General features: G+C 42.8%; 1 protein-coding gene across 6 annotated transcripts in view; it reads right to left on the bottom strand.

The window, feature by feature from the left end:
- TMEM255A (transmembrane protein 255A) overlaps positions 1 to 24,121 on the bottom strand; it is a 52,155-nt gene that overhangs the window by 18,151 nt on the left and 9,883 nt on the right. For 2 of the 6 annotated variants that reach the window (NM_001193758.1, XM_077987520.1), the window contains 5 exon segments: positions 86 to 248; positions 8,297 to 8,385; positions 10,361 to 10,429; positions 14,490 to 14,579; positions 17,227 to 17,289. In NM_001193758.1, coding sequence (NP_001180687.1) covers positions 86 to 248; positions 8,297 to 8,385; positions 10,361 to 10,429; positions 14,490 to 14,579; positions 17,227 to 17,289 — 474 coding nt within the window. 6 annotated transcript variants of the gene reach the window in all.

Here is a 24,121-nt window from a genome sequence, read left to right on the forward strand (position 1 = left end):
GTGTCTGCATTTCCCCCAACTGCCTAGCCTTCCCCCTATCCCCAGCAGGGGCCACTGTGAAATGCAAAGTCAATTCTTTCCTTACCATGTCCTTAAAGCCTCCAAGGACAGCGGCAGTGATGATGCCCAGGAACAGGCCAACAATGTTGAGGATGGTGGCAGACCAGAGCAGGTGGTAGAGGTGGATGATATCTTGGCAACTGCTGACATCGATGTATTCGTAGTACCCACCAGTGATCTCCACCCGGCTGAACAAGGAGGAGCACGCTCCAGTCAGTCCCCAGGGAGCAGGCTGTCCTCCCCAACCCCCTCTCCAACCCTGGGATTGGGCTACCATACAGCTCAGTGAAAAGACAGGTGGGCAGGTGGGGAGCTATAGTAAGAGACATCATAGCCATGCACTGTAATAAATCAAAGTGTGATTGTTTATCCCCACTCCCCGAAAAAAATCCTTCTACCTGCCAGAAAAATACTTGTAAACATCACTAACACTAATCCTAGATAGCACTTATCGATACTTGCTACGTACCAGACACAGTGCTAAGCATTTCACATATGTGAATTCATTAAATTTGTGCTGTTTAATATGGTTGCTACTAGCCACACGTGGCTATTTAAATTTAAATTAAGTAAAATTAAGTAAAAAGAAAAATTCAGTTGGTAAGTCTCACCAGCTACATTTCAAGTGCTCAGTACTCGCATGTGGTTAGTGTTTACTATACCGGACACAGCAGATTACAGAACATTTCCATCATTGCAGAAAGTTCCGCAAATCCTTACAGTATTCTATCAAATAGGAACTATCATCATGCCCATTTTTACAGATGAAGAAAGTGAAGCACAGAGAAGTTAAAGAACTTGCCCAAGTCATAAGTGGTAGAACTGGGACCTGAATTCAGGCTTCAAAGACTTCAGTGTGTGCCCTCTCAAAATGAAACAAACAAACAAACAAATAAACAAAAACCAATGTCCTGGTAAAGAACTAAAGCTGAGTTGCTGCACAAAACCTGAAAGTTGCCTCTGTGGGGAGGCCTTTCTTGACCACTCTGTCCAAAGACACCCCTTCCCAGCCCTGTTGCTCTCTATCACATTATCTGCTATGGAATGAATTTTGTCCCTCCAAATTCATATGTTAAAGCCCTATCCCCCAATGTGACTGTATTTTTACACATGACTTTTAGAAGATAATTAAAGTTAAATAAGGCCATAAGGGTGGGGCCCTAATCAGATAGGATTGGTGGCTTTATAAGAAAAGGAAGCTCTCTCTCCTCCTCCTCCTCCTCTTTTTCTGCCTTCTCCCCTGACTTCCCCGCTCCGCACCCCACCCCCCACCAGCCTTTCTTTCTCTCCCTCCCTACTTGAATATGAAAGGAAATGTCACTGTGAGCACAGAGGAGAAGTGGCTATAAGCCAGGTAGAGAGCCCTCACCAGAGCTCGACCATGTTGGCACTCTGATCTTAGACTTCCAGCCTCCAGAATTGTGAGAAATAAGTACATTTCTGTTGTTTAAGCCACCTGGTCTATGGTATCTTGTTATAGCAGCCCAAGCTAAGCAATATATCACCCTTTTCTAATTTCCCTGTAGCATTCTTTCCTATGTGAAAATATCTTACTGATGTGTCTACTATGTTATTGTCTGCCTCCCCAACTTGAACATGAGCTCCATGAGGGCAGGAACAGTTCATTTTGCTCACTGCTGTGCTTGACACACAGTTGGTGTTACATAAATACCTGTGGAATTAATTAAATGAAAGTTCCTGTCCTCCTGGATGTCACAAACTAGTTTACAACTTGGCCACTGGAGTTCATTATGAATCCAAAACACTGTGGTTCTTAAAGTCACAACGAAACACCCTGGCATTAGGATGGTTATTACATGTGACTCCCCTGCTATAAGAATGCAAAAAAGGAAAAAGAAAAACAATCAAAGATTGATCTCCAAAATGAATCAGAGAGGGATTATTCACATATGAAAAGACTTAAACTTTACAGATGAATTTATCTTCAGATTCTTTAAAGTCAGTGTTTCTCTAAAGAGGTGAAGTCAGTGTGGTTACAGGGCAGACTGCCTCAGAATCATCTGTGTTTGTGTCTATGTGTGTCTGCCTGTTTGTATCAGTGCATTATTTGTGTGTGCCTGTGGGTGTCTCTACGTGTATCTGTGGACGTATCTTTGAGAAAGAGAGATAGTTAAACATGCAGATTCCTGGGCCCAGCCCCAGTCCTAGTGAATCTGGTAGAATCTCTGGGGATGGGGTCAGGAATTTGTGTTAACAAGCTCATCAGTGTTTGAGACCCACTGTTTTTAATAGTAAGCTCCCGTAGTGGAATTTTTTTTAAAAATATTTTTTGTAGAGACAGGGTCTTGATATGTTGGCCAGGCTGGTCTTGTACTCCTGGCATCAAGTGATACTCCCACATCAGTGTCCCAAAGTGCTGGGATTCCAGGTGTGAGCCACCACACTCGGCCCATAGTGGAATTTTAAGGGAGTTTCAATTAATCAGAGTTTGAATTGGATTTCAGTATTTTCAGGTGCGTATCTCAAGAGCCCATGCATAAACATACATTGTCTCCTATTAGCTGGCATTGTACTAGGCCCTGGGGATAGGGTAGGGAGGATGCACAGATTACTTACTGCCCCCCAAAAGGGACGGCTGTACAAGGACTATTCTCTGAACAGCAAAGGCCTCTGTGTATGGGTGAGTGTGGAACTGTAGGAGCACCTTTGTGGCTTGGGAGTCAACTTCTGACATCCCCCAAATTATGTTTGCCTGCCTCCTAAAACACCGAGGGTGGACTAGTAGTATATATAGGCAGGCAGTATGCCATAGCTGACTCTGAAGTTAGACTGTGTTTGAATCCTGGCTCTGTCATCTATGCTCTGTCACCAGATGCTGACTCTAGCAACTTACTTTCTTACTCTTAGGTTACTTACTTAACTTCTCTGAGCCTGGGGATGTAATGCCAGCAGGCATGAAAGCAGTACTCCGACATATAATAAGATCCCCCACTAAAATATGTAGCTACATTTTGTTCCTTCTAAGAGCCAGCCTCTGGCAACACAATTCAAACCTTTGAACCCTGTTCTTAAAGGTATTAACACTTTATTTTGTTTTTTGTTTGTTTGTTTGGTTGGTTGGTTGGGTTTTTTCTTTTTTTTCCTCCTTTTTTTTTTTTTTTTTTGAGACAGGGTCTTGCTCTGTCACCCAGGCTGGAATGCAGTGGTATAGACATGGCTCACTGCAGCCTCAAACTCCTTGACTCAAGTGATCTTCCAACCTCAGCCTCCCAAGTAACTGGGACTGCAGGCTCACACCGCCATGCCCAGCTAATTTTTGTAGAGCTGCGGTTTTGACATGTTGCCCAGGCTGGTCTTGAACTCCTAGGCTCAATCTATCCTCCCATTTCAGGCTCCCAAAGTCCTGGGATTACAGGCGTGAGCCACTGTGCCTGGCCAGTGTTAAGACTTTGTAGGCACAAACCACAATATGGGAATAGGATAGTAGTTTGTCTTAAAATATTCAATAATTTTAGATAATATATACTTGGTTTCAGTTTGAGTGGTTCCAGCAGCTATTTAATTTTTTTTTTCACTGAACCATGAAGGAAAAGAAAGCTAATTCTTAGATATGGTTCGGGTTTAGCAAATTAATGTGGTTTTTTTCTGCTTGAGATTCAGGATTCCATTTGCTTCAGTCTCTGGGCAGAGCTTCCTCTGAAATTGCACCTTTTACATTCCCACTGCTCCCATCCTCATGCCTCCATCACTGTAAGGCTGTCCTGCCAGACTCTACTGCTGCCTGATTACTCTTCCTAAAACACTTTTAAAAATATGTCATTTGCTTAATCAAAACCCTTCTGTGGCTCCCCAGTACCTTCAGGGAAGTGTTCAAATTCCTCAGTCTGCCAAAGTCCAGTCCCGAAATGGAGTACACACTCCAGCCAGGCTGGAGTCCACAGAAGCCCCACACTGGTTATGCTGGGTACTAATTCCAAACCTGTGCTCAGATTTCTCCCCCTGCATTGAAGGTATTGCTTTCTGTTCTCTGCCTATCCTAATCTCTCTCACTGCTCAAAGCTTCAATAGTGCCTTCTTCAAAGATGCCACTACCCATTCATTAGCTTTTTCCTTAGACTCCCATAGTCTATTCCTCTTAGTTTGGCACTTTGTGTATATCAATAATTCAGTTATTTATTTAATCTAATACGTACTGGGAGCGTATCAGTGCTAAATACTGTGCTGGTGCTAATGTTACAATCAAGGCCAAGGTCGACATGATGTTTCTGTTGAAATCGCAACGTTTTGAGGGCAAGGGTCGTCTCTTAACATTCCTTTGGGTCTCTCTCACTGCCTAGCACAGTGGTAGAAACATTAAAGGTCGTCAATAAATACTCGGTGAATGAGTAACTGAGTGCAAAGACTAATTATTGTATTGATCATGAGATTGATTACCCAATGTGGGCTTTTACCCCCTTGCTCTCAACATTCTGGGTGGACCTAGAGAAACGGATAAGTTCTCTGTGTTTCAGTCTCCTACTTAACAAAGTAGGCAGCAGAAGATCTTAGATAAGGCAGGAGGGTATCCTTCTGCTCTTCCATAAGGGCCTGGAGCACTCACCAATTCTTGGTGGACAGGCAGTGGCAACGGCCAGCCTCTGTGTGTCTCTCTCCTGCTGTATGCATTCTGCATATACATTTAAGTCCCTCTCCCTGCCATCCCCCTGGCAAATTGAGTTCCTTAAGGGCAAAGCTGTGTCTTATTGATGCCCATTCTTTTAGAACAGCCCCTAGCACATAGTAGGAGCTCAAGAAAAGTTTGTCGAAGAAAGGAGTGAATGGAAGTAGGCTATCTTCCTTCATTTTGTTACCAGCTAATGCTGTTCACAAATCACTTCATTTCCTTTAGGTTACGTGCTGAAAACCAGTGATATTGATTTGACCTTTCCAAAGATGAGTGAGTAGGTGAAAGCCTGAAGTACTCTGAAAGGCAACTTTCTCTGTACTTTACTCTGAAAGGACACAGCTGAGGAGCTGTGTCCTAGAGAAAGCCACCTTCCTGCATGAGGCTAAATAGAATAATCTATGTTTGGTATTAAACCCTCAACACCCCTGACGTCAAAGAAGGTCTGTGGGTTCGGGGGGACAGTAGAGACTCTGTTTCTGTAGTACTGTACAAATGACTGCCTGATGTTTTTGTTCCCACTTTTTTTTTTCTTGGCCTCCTTTCCAGGAAATGGACTGGAGGAGCTGGCAATTGATTAAAAATAGGCTTCGTGTGAGGAAAACAAATACACATTTGGCAAAATTAAAGTCTCCAAGCCTCAGAATGCTTATTGCTAGCTATATTTAGGCCTTGAGTTTAGATCTCTTTGGCTCTGGGTGGAAAAAGCCCCAGGTCAAGAAAAAACGTTTTCCTCTATTGTGGACCCTCGCCTCTTCAGTCTCAGCCCGGGTTTATGGCCTGGTGGGACTGTTTCCTCAGGAAAAGCTAAGGAAGTCCTTTTCTAGTGGTTTTGCCCTTGGAATCTTAGCACTACAGACTTGGGAAAGGGCTTTGAGAGATGTCTGGGGCTGACTTCCAGGCACTAGGTAGGTGAAAGATATTTCTAGACTTGAAGATCTTTAGCAGGACTGTTCCCATGACCCCTCTCAGTTGCCTAGTCCAATATTTTATTTTCCCCAGTGAAAAGGGAGTTCTTCTTTTTGTTCCTTTTTCAACAAACATCACTCCCTTTTCATCAGCTCTTTATTCATGCCCAGCCCTGTGCTGGGGCCAGGGAAGTATAGATAAGATTAAGTCATGCTCCCTGCCCTTAGGGAGTGCATAGTTTTGCACAGATCCTCATAAAATTCCTTGAAGACTATTCTGGTATAACTTGCTTTAAGAAAGTAAGGAAGTCGATTTTTATGAAGTTCAGAATGACAGGAAGATAGAAGGGACTTAAGCCTCCACTTTCAAAAACAATTCACCTGAGGGCTCAGCTAAATGGAATTTAAAGTAGGATTTTGTGTATTCAAACCTTTTTCAGAAACACACTGTCACAGAGAGAAAGGTGTGTCTGCAAGGAATCACTTCTCAGCCCTCTCAGTGGGCCTCCTCTCTCCTTGAGATCTCAGGCCCAGTTCTGGCCAGCTCCCAGCACCACCCTAGGAGGCCATGAAATGGGAAAGGAGAGGAGAGCACCAAGGAAAACGGAGAAGGATGGCAGGGGGAGGGAGAGAAGAGGGAGGAGACAAAAACAAAGGGAAAGACAGATCGGGGAAAGAAGGATGAGGGGAGGCAAGAGGAAAAATAGTAAAATAACCCCAATTCCCCTAGGACCTGTGTTACATTTCTTTGATCATGTCTGTAAGGATGGGCTGAGGAAGTACAGTTATAGCCAGCTCTCAATCATTGCTGCTAAGGAGGGATGTCTTTTACAAGTGATGGTTATTATTACAACATAAATAATTGAACTCCCCAGACAATCCCTAAACCTCATTTGAATCTGTAAATTTCTCTTTCTCCACTGCCAAACCTTTCAATGAAACAAGCCTGGCACAAGCCAAGAAGGTAAAGGGCTGGTGTATAGTCTCTGCCTTCTCCTCCCTGCCTCTAGCCTGGCAAGTCTTAATCCTTAAACCAGAGTAACTGACCCCAAAATACCAACAGTAGGGAATGTGAGTGAGGAGGGGGCTGCATCCACCTGCTGCCTCTGAATCTAGCTCCATCCAGCCCCACTCTGCAGGTTCCTCCCCTTACTCTCTCCCTCCCATGACCCTCAGTTCGCCTTCACTAAGATTCTGAAGGAAATACGTGCATGACAGACATTGGTCAACATACCCTGCATGGAGAGGTGTTCACTCACTGTGCACATCACCTACGCACACATCCCTATTGATTCCACCTTCCAGATTGCTCTTAAAATGATTCCCTGCTTTGTATTGTCTCCAACTTGATCTAGGCTCCATTCTTTATGGCCTGCACTCTTGCAGTGGCCTCCTAGCTGCCTCCATTCCTCAACCACTCAAGTCCGTCTTCCATGCTGTACCCTTCGATGGCCCCCAATTGCCTACCGGGTCAAGTCTGAAGTCATTCTTATGGTCAATGAGTTCTCTATCATCTGATCTCTGGCTACACCTCTGTCTCACCTCCTACCACACCTTCTGTAACTACCTCCACCTCCTACCTCTTCACAACTACCAGGAATATCCTTCCCACCTCTATCTTCTTTTGGTTTGTCTCCTAATTCTCTACTTATTCTGTAAGTTTCAGCTCCCACATCACCTACTCTTTGACACTGCTCCCTCCCAGCAAATTCTGACTTTCATTCATCGGGCCTCCAGAGTCCTCACCACATCCACTAATCCCCACTGCACTTATCACATTATATTGCAATCGATTGTTCACATGTCCATCCTCTTTACTAGTCTGGGAGCTCCTCAGTGGCAATCTCTGTATTCCTAGCACCTAAATATGTTTTGAAAGAAAGAATAAAGGATGTTTTAGCAATTTGGAGTGCACAGAGCCAGAGTGGTTGCAGCAGAACCAGCACCAAAACTGCTCCTGCCTCAGAACCTTTGCACTTGCTATTCCCTCTGCTTGAAACTCTCTTTCTCCAGGTATCTACCTGGGTTGCCCACCCCCACAACTACATTCAGGTCTGCACAAATGTCACCTGCTCAAAGAGGCTTTCCCTGGCTACTCTAACACAGAGTGTGCATGCAGGTGCACATGCACACACACACACAGACACACCTCATCACTATCTACCTCTCCTGCTTCATTTTTCTTCAGAGCTCTGATCACCACCTGGCATTATATTATGTATTTATGTATTTCTTGACTGTCTCCCCTACTATAATATAAGCTCCACAGGGGAAAGGACTTCTGTTTTGTTGGCTGCTGAATCTTCAGTGTCTAGAACAGAGCCAGACACTGAGAAGGTACTCAGTAATACTGTTAAACGTGGGTATAGACAGAGCTGAGTTTGAATCCTATACATATTATTTTCAAGTTCTGTGTAACCTTGGGCTAGTTGTCTGTTTCCTCTGAACTTCACTCTCCTCATCTATAAAATGAGGATTACTCTGCATACATCATAAGTAAGAATTAAATGAGATAAAGTATGTGAAAGTACCTAGCATGATGCCTGGCACAGAGAAGGCAAGTAATGTCTATTAGCCAAAATCTATTAACAGATCAATGTCTTCCACTTCCCTAATTCCCACAATGCACCCTTCCTTACTCTCAGCCCTTCTAGTGTCCATTGTGGTCAAACTGTTATTCCTGTGTCTGGGCCTCAACACTTACTTGCCACAGTTGTAGAGGTCACAGCAGAAGCAGGTGTTGCCCCGGATGCGAGGTGTGCAGAATTCACGGCTGAGGTGAGGGCAGTTAACCTGAGGGTATATAACAGTGAGGAGATGAGCCGGCATTGGATAGGAGGCAGGACCCTCTGGGATTGGAAATGCGAGTTAGTGACTGATGGAGACAGTAAGGATGGCTTTGAAATGAACACACCAATGTGTGGGAGGGATGGGGCTGGGCGGTGAGCTGGCCGAACTTGTGCATGAGGCAAGTCACTGTGTAGCTGGGCTCATGTCCAGCCTCAGCCACAGCCCTCGGTGCCCCATGCCTGAATGGTGGAGACAGAGAGGAGGAAGGACAGATGGAAGGACAGACAGAAGAACGAATGGACTGGAGGAGATGAGGATATGAGGGCAGGGAAAATCAGGGTACAGGAGGAAAGCAGATAAGGTGGGAAGGAAGACAGAGGGGCTGGCGCATGCACTCTGAAGTACAATAGTACCTCTCTAGCTGCCTGGGTAAGGTTCCTCATAACCCTCGTGGAAGGAGAATTTTTGGTTGAGGAACTTATGACCTTATATAGGAAAAATAGGGTTAGGGGGACCAGGGTTACAAGTGAACCTATGGAAGTCATTGTTAATATTTTTACAGTCACCAAATTAACACAATAAAGCTATCACGACAAAATCTAGAGGACAGCAATGACATTTTACACATTTTGAGTTAGTAAAAAGGTTTTAAAAATGGAAAAGAATTCCATTTACCATCTCTTCTTAGCAAGAAATTTTCCAGCTTTCTCCCCCATCCAGATACAATGAAGTGCTGGTAAATTTGTCTTGCTTTGTTATAGAGAATATTCATAGCAAATAGGCATTTTTTTCTATGTTGGGTCCTTCATCCAAATGCTCACTGCCTTTCAGACAAGCTGTTATCAGATATACATTTCTATTCCTCCTATCTAACTTGAGAACAGTGAGAGAAATAGTAAATTTATGGTTGTTAAAAGAAAAAGTAGTCAAGTGGACGGCAGAGACATAATCAAAGTATTTGGCATAGTGCCTTTGGAGCAGGACTGCTTTGCCTTACTCCAAGGGCACCTATTCACATTGTATTTTATGTAAAATGGCTTCCCCTGAAGCTGTGCAATGCAGTGGCCATTTTACATCCACTTGCCTTCCTTTTCTCTTCCCAACTGAAAGTTTACCATTTTTCTAACTATTTGGGAATGATTGACTTTCAATGTGAGGTTAATAGAGTACAAAATTGTCAAGATTCCTGGAAGCCTAGGTACAGTTTCATATGGAGAAATCCCTGGGTTGGGAAGGGATTATTGCATACTGAAATGAAAACTCTCCCAAAATGATCTGGAGTCATACTTTGCCTCACTACGCATTGCATCTAGCTCTGCCTGAGGCAACACGGAACATAAGGAGAGCTGTTTGGGGCAGAAGAGAGACTCATCTGTGCATGCTCAAGCATTATTAGGCTGGCCTCTTGGACGTGTTATGAGAGGGGCCAGGCTGACAGTCCCAGCCTCCCCAGAGCATAGAGGTGGATCTGGCTTCTCAGTTACCTTCATTTGGCTTCCAGACCCATCCTATGTGTGGAACTCAGGCTCTGCCTCCGTAGTTCAGGCCTAGTGCCCTGGTGGGGCTCCCACTTTTATTCCAACTGAGCACTGAGTTCAGGCTCCCACTTTTATTCCAACTGAGCACTGAGTTCAGGCAACTGAACCATCATCCACAGAGATGGGGGAGGGGCATGTCCCGTGGCCTCTGTACGCTCATCTGTCCCCCTGAGGATCAAAGCCACATACGGGGAGGCTTCCGGCTGGGGTCAGAGGGTTAGCCTGTGGCCACAGAACAAAGTAAAACTGATTAGGCCTCATGAGGCTCCAACCTATGACCATGGCCTCATTAGCAATGTGCTCTGACCCACTGAACAAATCAGCTATACATACCTAGAAATAAACCTTAGGCCCATGAAAAGGAGTAAAAGAAAGGGTATTTCAGGCAGAACAGGGGACTTTCCCAGGAGGTAAAGACATGCAGCCTCATTCTGGCTCACCTCCTCAGCTTCCTTCTGGGATGTCTTGGGAACATAATGGCACCGGTTAGCATAGAGTGGTTTCAGATCCTGAAAAGGGAAACACCAAACCAAAGGGGTTTTGGCTTTGGAAAATAAAACAGCAAGTGTTGTACTTGGTAATAAAAGGTTTGAAAACACACACACACACACATACACACACACACACACACACACACACACACACACACACACACACATAGAAGCAGGCAGGCAGGAGATTGGGTTAATTTCTGAAAGTTACCTGTCTAGGGAGACTGAGTGAAGATTAGACAAAAATACTTTAAAAATTACTTTCTATTAGACTACTTGGTTAATGAGAAATTATGAAACTGATTGAGAAATGGGCTTCTTGAAATTTCCTCTGTTTTCTTTTACTTCTAGCCTTTGTCTTCTTGTAAACAGTCCCCAGGGGACAAGATGCAAAACTCCAGGTTATTATGAAATGACACTTTCAAACTAAGGGAGATGAACTCCAACAATGAGGTTTCATTATCACCTGCGGACAGGACTAAGGCTGGCTGACTTGTACCTCTTGCTGTCATTTCCACATCACTTTCAAAAGGAAGAGCTCGGGAAGCAAGCCTCAGGAGAAGGGGCAGCTCCTGAGGCTGCTGTAGATTTTAACTCAATTGAACTATGAGCCATTTTCACCCAACTACATAGATTAGATAAAGTCGGTGAACTCCAAAAACACTATTCAAGCCTCAGAAAACTAATATGGGGCTCAAGGACAGTCGATTTACTCTGCTGGGTTGGCCAGCTTCCTGATGAGAGAGAGCTATCATGCATGGGGGTTGGGGTAGAACCAATAGACACAAGCTAGGGCTGCCTGGAAGCTTCCAGGCAGGAGCTGCTGTTCACTTTCTGGACTGATGCTAAACATCCCCTGAGTGGTAGGGGGCTTCTGCCAAAGGCACCTTAGGACAGGACAAACAACTTATGCAAATTGACCTTGGGGTTTGGCAGAAGTACCCAGGCAGAGGGAATTTATATATTGTCTCCTTCCCTTCTGCCCCTACTTCTTTCACCATTTCCGATCATCTCGGTGGCTGCTTTTCCCCACACATGTGATTTAGCATCTCTTGTACTTGGCACTCAAATGCCTCCTGCCTTCTAGCCGGCCTCCCCATTAAGGATATAGGACTTTTCACCAGCTAGCTACTTCTACATGAAACTCCTGCCTGCTCAATGTTCTAAAAGTACCTTGCCTTGTTAGCTTAGCCTGGAGTCTGGTTGGAAAGGAATGAGGGTGTTCATGCTCACACCTGGAATGGCTTATTGCCCATGTTTGGTGTTTGGATGGTGGCAGAATAATTATCATAATTATCCTGCTGAAGAGGAGGCTTAATGTGCTGGTTGCAGCCCTTCTCACCTCCTGGTTTTGCAAAAAGCATTCAGCCACCAAATGCCCTAAATGAAGACAGATGTGTGATAGTTGCCCATTTGCTGCCTCTGGCTGATACTCTTCATTGAGGTCCAGAAGAGGAACAAGAACAAGACAACTGGAAGGCAAGAAAAGGTCACTAAGCCAGAGTCTGGCAACCTCTGTAATCTGAAGGGCTACCAACTATGGCGTGAAGGGGTAGAAAAGGAAATTGTTTTATATTGAGTGTCTGCTCCATGCCAGGCCCTCTTAGGGCATGTCCATACCCATTATTTAATTTCATCCTCATGCTAACCCTGAAAGGTAAGTTACTACTATGTCCATTTGGAAGAAAAGGAAACTATAGTACAAGAAGGTAAAGTGATTTTCCAAGCTAGTTAATGGCTATACTAGGGAGAGGGGAAAGGAAAGAAATATGAGACAAAAGAGAGATGACACAAGCACATAGAGAGGGGTGAGTGAGAAGGTAGTAGGTCTTGAGAGGAAGTTCAGATTCACCTAAGCCAAAGGAACAGGGAAAGATGATGTTAAAGGGCCTCAACAATAGTACAGCTGGCTCTCACCCATCCAAGCTGTGCTAGGGTCCAAATGTGCCTTTCATTTAAGTTGGCCAATAGATATCATCATAGATTAATAAAGCCTCCTTCCTCAAAACTCTCTGGATGTCAACGAGGACTAGCCAATGTCTTAGGGCAGGTACAGTATAAGCAGAAAGATTTTCTTAAATATTCATCCAGTCTTACCCCCAAATACTTGAGTCAAATGCTGTACTGCAGGTCACCAGCAGCAGGAGGTACAGAGGGCCTGGACTCAGAAGCAAGTAGTGGTCATTAGAGGAAACTTCCAGTAAATATAATTTGAATTTTTGTCCATTGCCTTTGACTGGAGCCAATGATCAAAAACATTGGAATATCAGGAAAATGCAAATCAAAACCGTAATGAGATACTGCTTCATACCCACTAGGATGGCTGGAATCAAAAAGTCAGATAATAATGAGAGTTGATGAGTATGTAGCAAAATCAAACCCATCAAACACTGCTGGTGGGAATGTAAAATAGTGTAGACACTTTGGAAAACACTCTGGCAGTTCCTCAAACAAATAAACATACTTACTATATGATCCAGCAATTATACTCTTAGGTAGAAAGAAAATGAAAATGAAAACAAAAACATATATCCATGCATAAATTTGTACATAAATGTTTACGGTAGAATTATTCATAATAACCAAAAAGTGGAAACAACTCAAATGTACACCAACCAGTGAATGTACAAAGAAAATGTGGTACACCCACACAATGGAATACTATTAGTCCGTAAAAATGAAGTACTTGATACAACATGAATTAATCTTGAAAATATTACACTAAGTGAAAGAAGCCAGTCACAAGAGAATATATATGTTATATGATTCCATTAATACAGAATGTCTAGAATAGGGATACCTTACACAAAGAAAGTGTATTAGTGGTTGCTTGGGTCTGGGGAGAATGGGGGATTATGGAGGTGAAACCTAAATGGTATGGGGTTTCTTTTCAAGATGATGAAAATCTAAAATTGACTGTGGTAATGGTTGCACATAAGTAACTGATATATACTAAATACATTAAAAATCACTGAATCATACACATTAAATGGGTGAATTGTATGTGATGTGAATTATATCTCAATAAAACTATTAAAAAACATTAGGAGTGAGAGGAAGAGGGGAAAAAAAGGAAGCCATTTTAGTTCATGCTGCCATCAAAATCTACTGCAGGCTTCTTAGCCACTAGGCCTATGTTGCCATGGAGACTGCCTCAGAGTGAATACTGTTTGTCAAATGGGGATAATAATGCCTGCCCTATATATATCACAGGATTACTGTGGGTCTCAAATGAGGTAATAGATGTGAAGGCACATCGAAAAGCTAAATGCACTACACAAAACCAAGGAATTATTGTTATTAAGATGGCTTCTGTTGAATACAAAATAGTATGCATACTATGATTGACTGCAACTATGCTACAAAAATAGGTATATACTTAGCAGCTAATATGGAAAAACAATAAAAATTGTCAAGTTAGGGTGGTAGAATTATGGATGTTTAAAGTTACTGGTGTGTCATTTGACTTTATAAGAAGAAAAAGATGATGAAAAAGATGGCTGATCTCAGCTAAAATCAGAAGGGATGGATCTGGTAGAGGGGCCTACATTTATATTCCTGGTCCCGAAAGAAAATCAGGCAAAGGGCCTTTCTCTGGCATCCCTTATTTTTCCCCTTGCCCAGGAATTGTTTCTTCAGATGCCATTGCACAGACTGTTTGGGTGACAGCATTGACCATAAGTCATGTGGCTTCTTGGTGCTCTCTCTCTACCCTGTTACCCCCAAAACTAGTTCTAAGCAATTCCCTTGACCCTTTGCCTTCCCAAATCTTACCCACATGTCAAAGGCCTAGCTCTAGCCTTACCACCACTGAATGCCTTCTCTGACCCCTGGAATCCAAGATAAGCCACTATGGCACTGGGAGTTTGTTCCCCCAGCTTAGACCCCGTTCTCTAGATGTCTGCATGTCCATTGGTGTCTTCACCTTGACTGCCAACTCCTTGAGAAAAGGGATTGTGTCTTCTCCCTCTCATGTAACCCTCATGGCACTTAGCAAAGGGCTGAATATCCAGCACACATTCAGTGCAGCCTTGTGGTATTGTATATTTACTTTAACTCAGGACAAAAAAATACTCACAATGTGTCTGGCAGCAAAGACCCCGTCAACTATGGCACAACAAAAAGCTGCAATCACACCAAAGCTGATAAACACGATAGAAGCCACCAGCTGTAGAGGGGAATAAAACAAAAGCGTCTGTTAGCCTTCCACTCTTGCTGCCTCTGGGGACCAGGTGATCCCCAAGAGACTTCCAGCAAAACAGAACTCTAGCCTACCACCCCATGGGAATGCTCTTTTTGGTCATGCAGGATGAGTGGAAGGGAAGTAGGCAGGGGAGGCAGAGAATGGGCAACTGAAGCAATTTTTACATTTTCAAGGAAAGCTAAGAAATTCACTCTTTGAGCACCAAATGAAGAGGAGGCTTGCTGGTATCTAGCGTGCTGTCCATGAAGGAATTTGACTGCATGGCCCTTCCATCCTTGGACTCAGAAATAATGTTGGACTTTTGACATTAGGTAGTTCAATCCTCTGTTTTATTTATGTAGAAATGGAGGCACAGTGAGGGGAAGTGGTGTGCCCAGGGTTTCCATCTAGTCTGTGGAAAAGCCTGGTGCCCACCAACTCCTAGTCCAGTGTTCTTTTTACCCCCTCACACTGCTATTTGATGCTATAGTGGGCACTGATGAAGGCAATGATGATTCTGAGGTCCTGCAAAACTCTACATGACTTTCTGCAACATTGAAGAACCAGGACATTCAACTTAAGACTTATATGTCAAGGACATTTTACAAAGGATTGAAGTCTCTGATCAACTTTGTATGGTACATATTTTTTAAATTTTTAAATTTTTTTTAGAGACAGGTCTCCTATGTTGCCTAGAGTGGTCTCAAACTCCTGGGAACAGGCAATCCTCCTACCTCACCCTCCCAAAGTGCTGGAATTACAAGTGTGAGCCACCATGCACAGCCAGTATGGTACATATAAAAACTTTCAAGTAAGACAAATGTTTACTTGAACCAGGCTGCCCTATTCTCTGATTGTGTTAGATAACAGAAATTTTCCTAATAATTTGTCTACTATTACAAAGATGCTACTACAACCCAATGTGGGGGAAAATAGGAATTTCAAGGCATTTCCAGGGAGCAGGGATAGATGCTACCTGAGCCCACCATCTGCCTGTGTTGACCCTCAGAACTAGATGGAATCAGCACTTTTTTTCCCTGAGGTTTTTGGAAGAAAAGAGGGGAGATCACATGGCATTAAGTTACTCTCTATGGAGAAGGAGAAAATCAAAATCAAGGCCACCCTGGGCACAGTGGATCATGCCTGTAATCCCAGTACTTTGGGAGGCTGGGGCAGGTGGATCACTTGAGGTCAAGAGCTCAAGACCAGCCTGACCAACATGGTAAAACCTCATCTCTAATAAAAAATTTTAAAAAATTAGCCAGGCATGGTGGCATGCACCTGTAATCCCAGGTACTCGGGAGGCTGAGGCAGAAGAGTGGCTTGGATCCGGGAGGCGGAGGTTGCAGTGAGCTGAGATTGTGCCACTCCACTCCAGCCTGGTGACAAAGCAAGACTCCATCTCGGAAAAAAAAAAAATCAAGGCCACCCTAGGGTTCTCCCACCTCAACAGGCTAGGAGGAAATACTTATCTCCTTTGGGAGTTGTTCAGAAACCTCTCCTCATAATTCTCACTTTACAGTGCTACAGAGAATTGGTAAATCATGTATGAACAATGTCATGAAATTGGCATTATTAGCTACGCTATGATCAGCTCTACAATTAAAATTCCCCCATTATTTTGAATAATTTAAGCCTAAAGTGCAAACACAACTGGCAAGGAGGGAGTCCAGGTGAAATGGAAGAAGAAAACTATTAGAACTCCCTTAAGGGTGATTTCCCACATCGCTGGGGGAAAACATATGGTTAGAGTTCTCTGTCCCTGGAACTATTACGTTATCTGATTAAACTTGCTGTGAAATAGACCCCATTATCAAAGTTTCAGTGCCACAGAGACTGTACAGGGAGAGCCCAATCACAATCTGACCACTCACCAGGCATCTTGATTTACAACTCTATAAAACTGCAATATGCTTTCAATTCAGTCTGTATCTTCTACTCTTACCCTTGAGGAAGCCTTTTCAGACTGAACCAGGAAAGTACAAAAGCTTGCCCTTGTGGGTCCCTGTTAAGACATAGAAGCTTCACCTTCTGTTTAATGCTTGTCCTTCCTTTCAATCTTACAACATGCTTAGCTTTGAAATATGGGTAATGGAGATACTTTAGGATGGCTTTATAATTTTATTTTACCTTTTTTTTGTGCCACAAGTACATTTGCTCATGCAATCAAAGTCTGCTATATTGTAATCTCCTAAAAGGCAGGAACTCTCTGTGAAAACTTGCCCAAAAGATTATGTATCAGAGAGAAAGATGTGAGGGCCACCAGTAATTCAGGGCTGTAGTAACAGAAATGGGAGCAAAAGCATTCTAGGTGAGGATCATAGCCTGACTGGATAGGCTGGAGCACTCCTTTGGGAGTAAGGAGGAAAGCAAAGGGCAAGATCCAGAATATTCTATCCCTTTGGCATAAGGAATCTAGCTAGGCCAGTGAGGGAGCATCAAGCAAGATGAGAACCAATCCCATATCACAGGGTCACAGTAAAACACATTCCCTAGAGGTTTAGGAGAAAGGGCAAAGTAGCAGTTCCTTTTATGACCAAATCACGCAAACTTAAGAAATGTGTTACTTATCCACATAAATGTTGTGCTTTTTTAGAGGAAGAATTTGACTCTATAAGGGATGAAAACTTACCATCTGCCTTTTGTTTTCAATAAGGTTTGATCCGATGATTCCAAGGAATGATCCAAAGCCGAGCTGCAAAGCAATATGGCATACATAGTATGTGGGATGACAGTCAGGCTGACCACACAATCATTCCAGTCCCTGGATATGATTCAGGATAATAGAAAAAACTGGGGTATCGATGCTAAAGCTACATGCAGCGGTTACTTACACAAATACAACATGTACAATAAAAGTATTTTTCCCACCATTTGCCAGTTTTCCCTTGTAGCTATGAATTATACCTAAGAAGAAACTCATGTGCCCAAAAACTAAAAGTAAAGGTCAACCATAGCTTTTCAGAGCCTGCCTATTTCAATTGCAATATCTATTACCTAGCGTGTGACTGGTGAGTCAGTAAGAGACATATAATGATGAAAAGCACATGTTATATTTTTATCTTTATCTTTTTTTGAAAAAGACCTTCCACTTTGATGTATAGATCACAAAATAAAGGTTTGCAAAAGCAATTTTGATGCCTCTGGCATACCAATCCAACTCAGGAAGTACTTTAGAAATCAGGAAGCACCTTAACCCATACTAAAAAAATTTTTTTAAATCTTTTTTTTTTAAAGCCTATATTTGTGGTTGACCCACTGCAATTTATGTTAGCACTTATTCACCTCTTCTTCCATCCCTGCTTCATTTATGGACAGAAAGCATTCATTAAAGGGTGAACATAAATGGCAGTGTAAAACACTGAAAAACAATTTTCCTGTCTAAGTGGCTGGGATTATGGCTTGGTATAACAGATCTCACTGCCCTCTCAGCTCTGCTATTAGAGGACTGAGTCTGCCAGTCTTAGATGAAAATGATCACTAACCAATAGTTGTTGATGGGGATGAAAGTGGAAGAAGTAAAAAGTGGTGAGAATGGACCAATAAATCTTAACACAAGTTCAGTGATGTAGTTACTTTCCTCTTTAGCCTCACTAATGGTCTGGGTTTCCATCTGCAGCCTTACTTTGGCTCACAGGACATCTATTTCAATTTGAGACCCCCAGGCCTTCCACCTAGGTTTGAGAATCTAACAGACCCAAGGGCTGGGCAGCAGCTTAGTAGGGCAGTGTAGGGGGACTGGGTGGTTGTCTCAGACCCCAAGAATGAGAGAATGAACGGAAGAAATGAATAGAAATCTCCAGGACTCCTTGTGCAGGGCCACTCAGACAGCAATGTCTCTTGAGAAATAGATACTACAGTGCATGAGGGTAATAACCAAGACTACTGAGAACATCCTCATTCAACAGTCAAGCTATGCCTGTCTCCCACCTGGTCTTATTTCAGATATAATTAAAATATGTTGTCATAAAATATACTGATTAAAACTTAGTTATCACACTAGCCTGGCTTCCAACCCCAGCTCTTCTATGTCTGTGTAACCTTGAACAAACTGGTTAAGCTCTCTAAACCTCAATTTCCTTATATTGTAAAAATAGGAACCACAGTAGTGACTACCTTATAGGGCTTTTGTGAGAATTAACCAGGATGATACATTCAAAGAACTTTGCACAGCGCCTGGTACACAGTAAGTACTCAGTAAATATTACTTTGTTCTAGTGATTATTATTATTATTATTTTTAAAGTCATTTAACTTTTGAACCACTCTAACCCAATTTGAGCTGGAAAATCCTGTAATTTTTTATAATGTGCTCTATTTTGTGCTAAGAGAGTTTCCTTGTTCTATCTTGTCTCCCCCTCTGATATGTTCCACGGCTTCTATTTTTTAGGAGAAAGTCCATGAATAGTCTGTGCTTTTGGCACTCTGGGCCACTTGTGGAGTTGAGAGAAATTGGGAGGCAGCTTCTTACAGGATAAATAAGTCATTTTACTTAACAATTCATCAGCTTCCAAAGGTATTCACAGAATGTCTCCTGAATCGTGATAGCAGTCTTTGTCCTAAGACAGGAAGCAAAAACACTCGCCCCCGCTCGCCAACCCCACTATTCCTCATACTCTCTCATGGCAAATAACTCTCTGATGGCAGTGACCAGAAGAGGTGGGTGGAAGTCTTGTGGAATTGTCTGGAAAGACAAGGCACTCCAGAACTGAAACTCCCAGGCCAGTCAGTTACTTCATCCAGTTCTCTCCCCTTCCCCTCTATTCTATTCTATTCCACTCCAATGCATTCAGTTTTCTGACGTTAACTACTAGCTTTATGTCAGATGAATAAGACGTGGCTACTGTCCTCCAAGAGCTCACAGTCTAGTAAGGGAGAGACAGACTGGGTTAAGGACCACAGACCAGGTAAAAACAAAGTGCTATAGGAGCAGGGAATAATTTGTGCAGCCAGGAATATAATATATTCTTGGCTCTGCCCTTGGCCCAATTCCTTAACCACTCTGTGCTTTGGTTTCATCATCTATAAAATGGGAATCATAATAGAGCCTGCCATACAGGGTTGCTTTGAAGATTATATGAGATGAAGTATGTAGTGTGATTTGCATAAGGTAGGCTGCTAAATAAATGGTAGTTCTAAGGTTTCATAGAGAAGGAGACATTTTTATATGGGTTCAAAATATGGATTAGAGCTCAGCAGGCAGGGAACTAATATGTATTGAGTCATGGCTGGAAGAATTCACTTACCTGGATGATAGGTTAATGAACTCACCAGTGTTGCTAAAGCAATCTTCCATTTCATAAGCATTTTAAGTTAAAGAAGTACTTGCCCCCTAGTTTGGTCACATGAATATGTCGGAGTGTGGTGGAATTGATATCATTCCCATTTGATAGACAGGAAAATGAAGGCACAGAGAATTGTAAGGATGTATGCCCTCTTATGGCAAGTTAATGGTAGGTCTGGGACTAGTCCTCGGGTTCCCTGAATAACAACTTGCGTTCTTTTAGCCACGCCTTGCTGTGTTTGTGGCCAGTGTTAGTAGAATAGTGACCTCCAATTAACAAGGACCTAATTGTTGCTCCCTAGAGAAGAAGTTCTCTGCAAGGATGGGGTGAGAAGTCTTATTTGTGGAAGAGCTGAGGGGTTGAAAATAAAGAAGGGAAAACCAACAGTTTCCTTAAAATGGACAGCTGCTTCTAAACAATTGCTTGCTCCCCTGAGACCTCAGAAAGGTAAGCTCTGTGGTCTCCCCTCAAGAGCTTCATGGAATCAGGTAATGTTCAGACCTTTGGACCTCCATCTTGATTCCCCATTACCTGAACAAATAACTAGTTTGCTTTGTTTTGGCTGCCCTCCACTTGTGGGGAAAAAAAAAGGACAGATGATTAGATATCAAAGACAGATTCAAGGGCTTTTTTGAGGCTAGACTCTTGTCACCTATGCCTATTCCCATTCACTGTCCCAGACATCTAGGACTAAGGCTAAAAATATTAGTCATTAGGTAAATATTAATTGGACATCTACTCTGGCTGGCACTGTATTAGATCTGTGATTTGGAGGCCAGGAGGTGGGATGGGGTATGATCAAGACCACTCAAGCTAAAGGTATGATCAAGACCACTCAGGCTAAAGGAGCTCATACTATAATCAGGTAAACCAGTCCACAACCCCTTTCCATAATATTGAAATCCACAAAGCTCTTAAAACCAAAAAGTGTTTTTTTTTTTTTTCTTGAATGTAACTAACTTGGTGGCAAAACCTGGTCTTGAACTGATGTGAGGTTATATTATCATCTTTTTAAAAAATATTATCATCTTTATCTCACTTAGTGTAAAAATCCATCTTTTATTATAGAAACACGAGGTGCTTGATTATGGGATGCTTCTCAAGGCTCTACTTGATTGTTAGATAATATGTGGTATATGTACTGTATACTTTTTCTAAAATAAAAAGTCTAAATTCTGAATCCCATCTGACCCAAGGGTTCAGAGAAGGGATTGAGGACCTATATAAACAAAGCTAAATGAGAATATAGCCCCAACAGACGCCACAAAGCAGGACATAAGTATTTTCCAGCAACCATGAATAGGAGGAATATATGGTAGGGAGTTCAAAGATGGTAGACACCACTGTGGAGCCCAGTATCTGAGAAATGTTTCTGCTGTGTCCTTAAGTCAGGATAGAACAGAGCACTGAGAGAGAGAGAGAGAGAGAGAGAGAGAGAGAGAGCAGGGAGGATATTTCAGGCGCAAGGAAAAAATGCTATGATGGCCCCAAGGCAGAAAAGCCCAAGTCATGTTCAGAGGACTGTGAATTGACAATTTTGGCAAAAGAGAAGTAATGAGAGACTAGGCTGAGGGCATCTATGGAGAGCTCTGAATGACATGCCAAGGAAGCAACAGGGAGCCAATGAAGGTGAGAACCTTGTGGTATTATAAAAGTCTTACCCAGCAAATCAAGATTCAAATGTATTTATTTATTTAGAGACAGGATCTCACTCTGTCACCCAGTCTGGAGTGCAGTGGTGCAAACAAGGCTCACTCTAGCCTCGAACTCCTAGACTCAGGCAATCCTCCTGCCTAAGCTTCCTGAGTAGCTGGGACTACAGACCTGAGCCACTGTGCCTAGCTAATTCTTAATTTTTTTTTTGAGAGACAAAGTTTTGCTATGTTGCCCAGGCTGGAGTGCAGTGGTGTGATCCTAGCTCATTGCAGCCAGCCTCGACCTCCTGGGCTCAAGGAACCCCCTTGCCTCAGCCTCCTAAGTAGCTGGGACTACAGGTGTGCTAATTTTACCACCACACCTGGCTAAATTTAAAATTTCTTGTAGAGATGGGGGTCTCACTATGTTGCCCAGACTGGTCTCGAATGCCTGGCCTCAAATGATTTTCCTGCCTTGGCCTCCCAAAGTGATGGGATTACAGTCCCAAAGTGATGGGATTACAGTCATGAGCCACTCCTCATGAGCCCAGGTGGCATTAAAATGAGCCCAGGTGTCATTTAAAAATGTACTTAGTAAGTTAGGGACTTATACTTTAGAATGAACTTAGATTTTAGAAACATTTTCAAACAAGAGGTAGAAACTTTTTCACCTCTTGTTGAAAATCTTTCTGCCTAATACACAATTTACTACAAAATCCCACTATCCAGAGCTCCTTATGTTTCCTGAGCATTCATGTTAATTAAAATTTCTTTGGACTTTTCAGAGGAGTCTTTACATGTGAATCTGAGGCCACACTGACCTAAAGAAGGTTTCTGGGATATTGATTGTTTTGAATGATCCCTGTTGTCCCCATCTCCTAATATCCCACAGTAACTCTGAAATTATTTTCAATTAACTGATTCTCCTACCCACTCCCTGGGAAAGCGGGCAGAAATTCTTGCTCTTTCCTAAAAAAGACTCAGGCTAGTATGGGCCCTAATAGTATCAATACAGCAGCTGAGGAGAGGGTGCAAGAATGAAAGGCTTGTCTCACTACCCAGGGGGCCAACTCCATCTTGTGGGTTGCTTGGGAAACACATTTAGAGGCCTCTTTTTCCTGCATCTAAGGTAAGAGGAGGTGTATCGGGAAGGAGCAACCACCCTCCCCTGTCTCTTTCAGCTTCAGGTAACAAATGGAACTCTTGGGTTTTTAGGCCTTCAGAGTAGAAAGCTCACCTGAACCCTCCTGGAATAAAATGCCTTGAATATTTGAGGACAGTAAAATTCTTAATCCAGTTTGTCTTTTTTTTTGTTGGTGTTCGGTTTTTGTTTCTGGTTTTTTTTTTTTTTTTGAGACAGGGCCTCACTCTGTCACCCAGGTTGGAGTGAAGTGGCGCGATCTCAGCTCACTGCAACTTCCATCTCCTAGGCTCAAGCGATCTTTCCACCTTAGCCTCCCACGTAACTGGGACTACAGGCTTACACCACAGGGCCAGGCTAATTTTTTTTTTTTTGTAGAGACGGGGTTTTGCCATATTGTCTAGGCTGGTCTCAAACTCCTGGACCCAAGCGATCCGTCTGCTTCAGGCTCTCAAAATGCTGGGATTACAGGTGTGAGCCACCGCACCTGGCCATTTTTAGTTTTTAAATTTTATTTATTTATTTATTTGAGACAGAGTCTTGCTCTGTTGCCCAGGCTGGAGCCCAGTAGGGTGGGTGATCATGGTTCACTGCAGCCTTAACCTCCTGGGCTCAAGAGATTCTCTCACCTCAGCCTCTCCAGTAGCTGGGACCAGAGGTGTGCACCACCATACTTGGCTAATATTTTATATATATACTTTTTGTAGAGATGGTGTCTCACCATGTTGCCCAGGCTGGTCTTGAACTCCTGGCTTCAAGCTATCCTCCCACCTCAGCCTCCCTAAGTGCTGTGATTACAAGCATGTGCCACCGTGCCCAGCCTGGTTTTAGTTTTTTAAAACTTTACAGTTCAGCCTGTACAGACTAGCACATCTTTAAAGAGGCATGTGTGCGTATGTCTCTTAGAACGATGATACCACATTCTAGCTCAGGTAGAATAGCTAACATGCCATGAGAATGCACCTCGCTGTACAAAGATATCTCATTTGGCAAAATAAAGATGCTCCCGAAAAGCTTCACATGACTTAGAATTACGCAAATTGAATTATATTTTAAGTATCTGAGATCACAATATTTAAATGATTTGCATGGTAAGTCTTCTTTTAATCTAATAACTTCTCCCTAATTTGTCTGTTTTGAAAATTTAAATTCTCATGTATTGTTAACACATTTAATCAAAGTCTAAAACAGCAGACTGTTTCAAAGTCTAAAACAGCAGTTTCAATAAGCTGAAACTGTTCCACAGTTCTATACATTAGTAATTTATATTTAAAGTGACCAATTTGACAGTGCAGAATCTCCAGATGATGCATCATGATCCTGGTTTTATTGCTAAGCATATTTTACTATGTGTAAATTCTCCAGGTGGTTGCTAGCCCACCTGAATTAGACTCTTCCCCCCCCTCACCCCCAGGATTCTTTCCCCTCTGGTGGATTCAACATGTATTACTTTCTCAATCAAAGGTTA

The sequence above is a fragment of the Macaca mulatta genome, chromosome X, assembly GCF_049350105.2.
Source record: "Macaca mulatta isolate MMU2019108-1 chromosome X, T2T-MMU8v2.0, whole genome shotgun sequence".
Taxonomy (NCBI): domain Eukaryota; kingdom Metazoa; phylum Chordata; class Mammalia; order Primates; family Cercopithecidae; genus Macaca; species Macaca mulatta.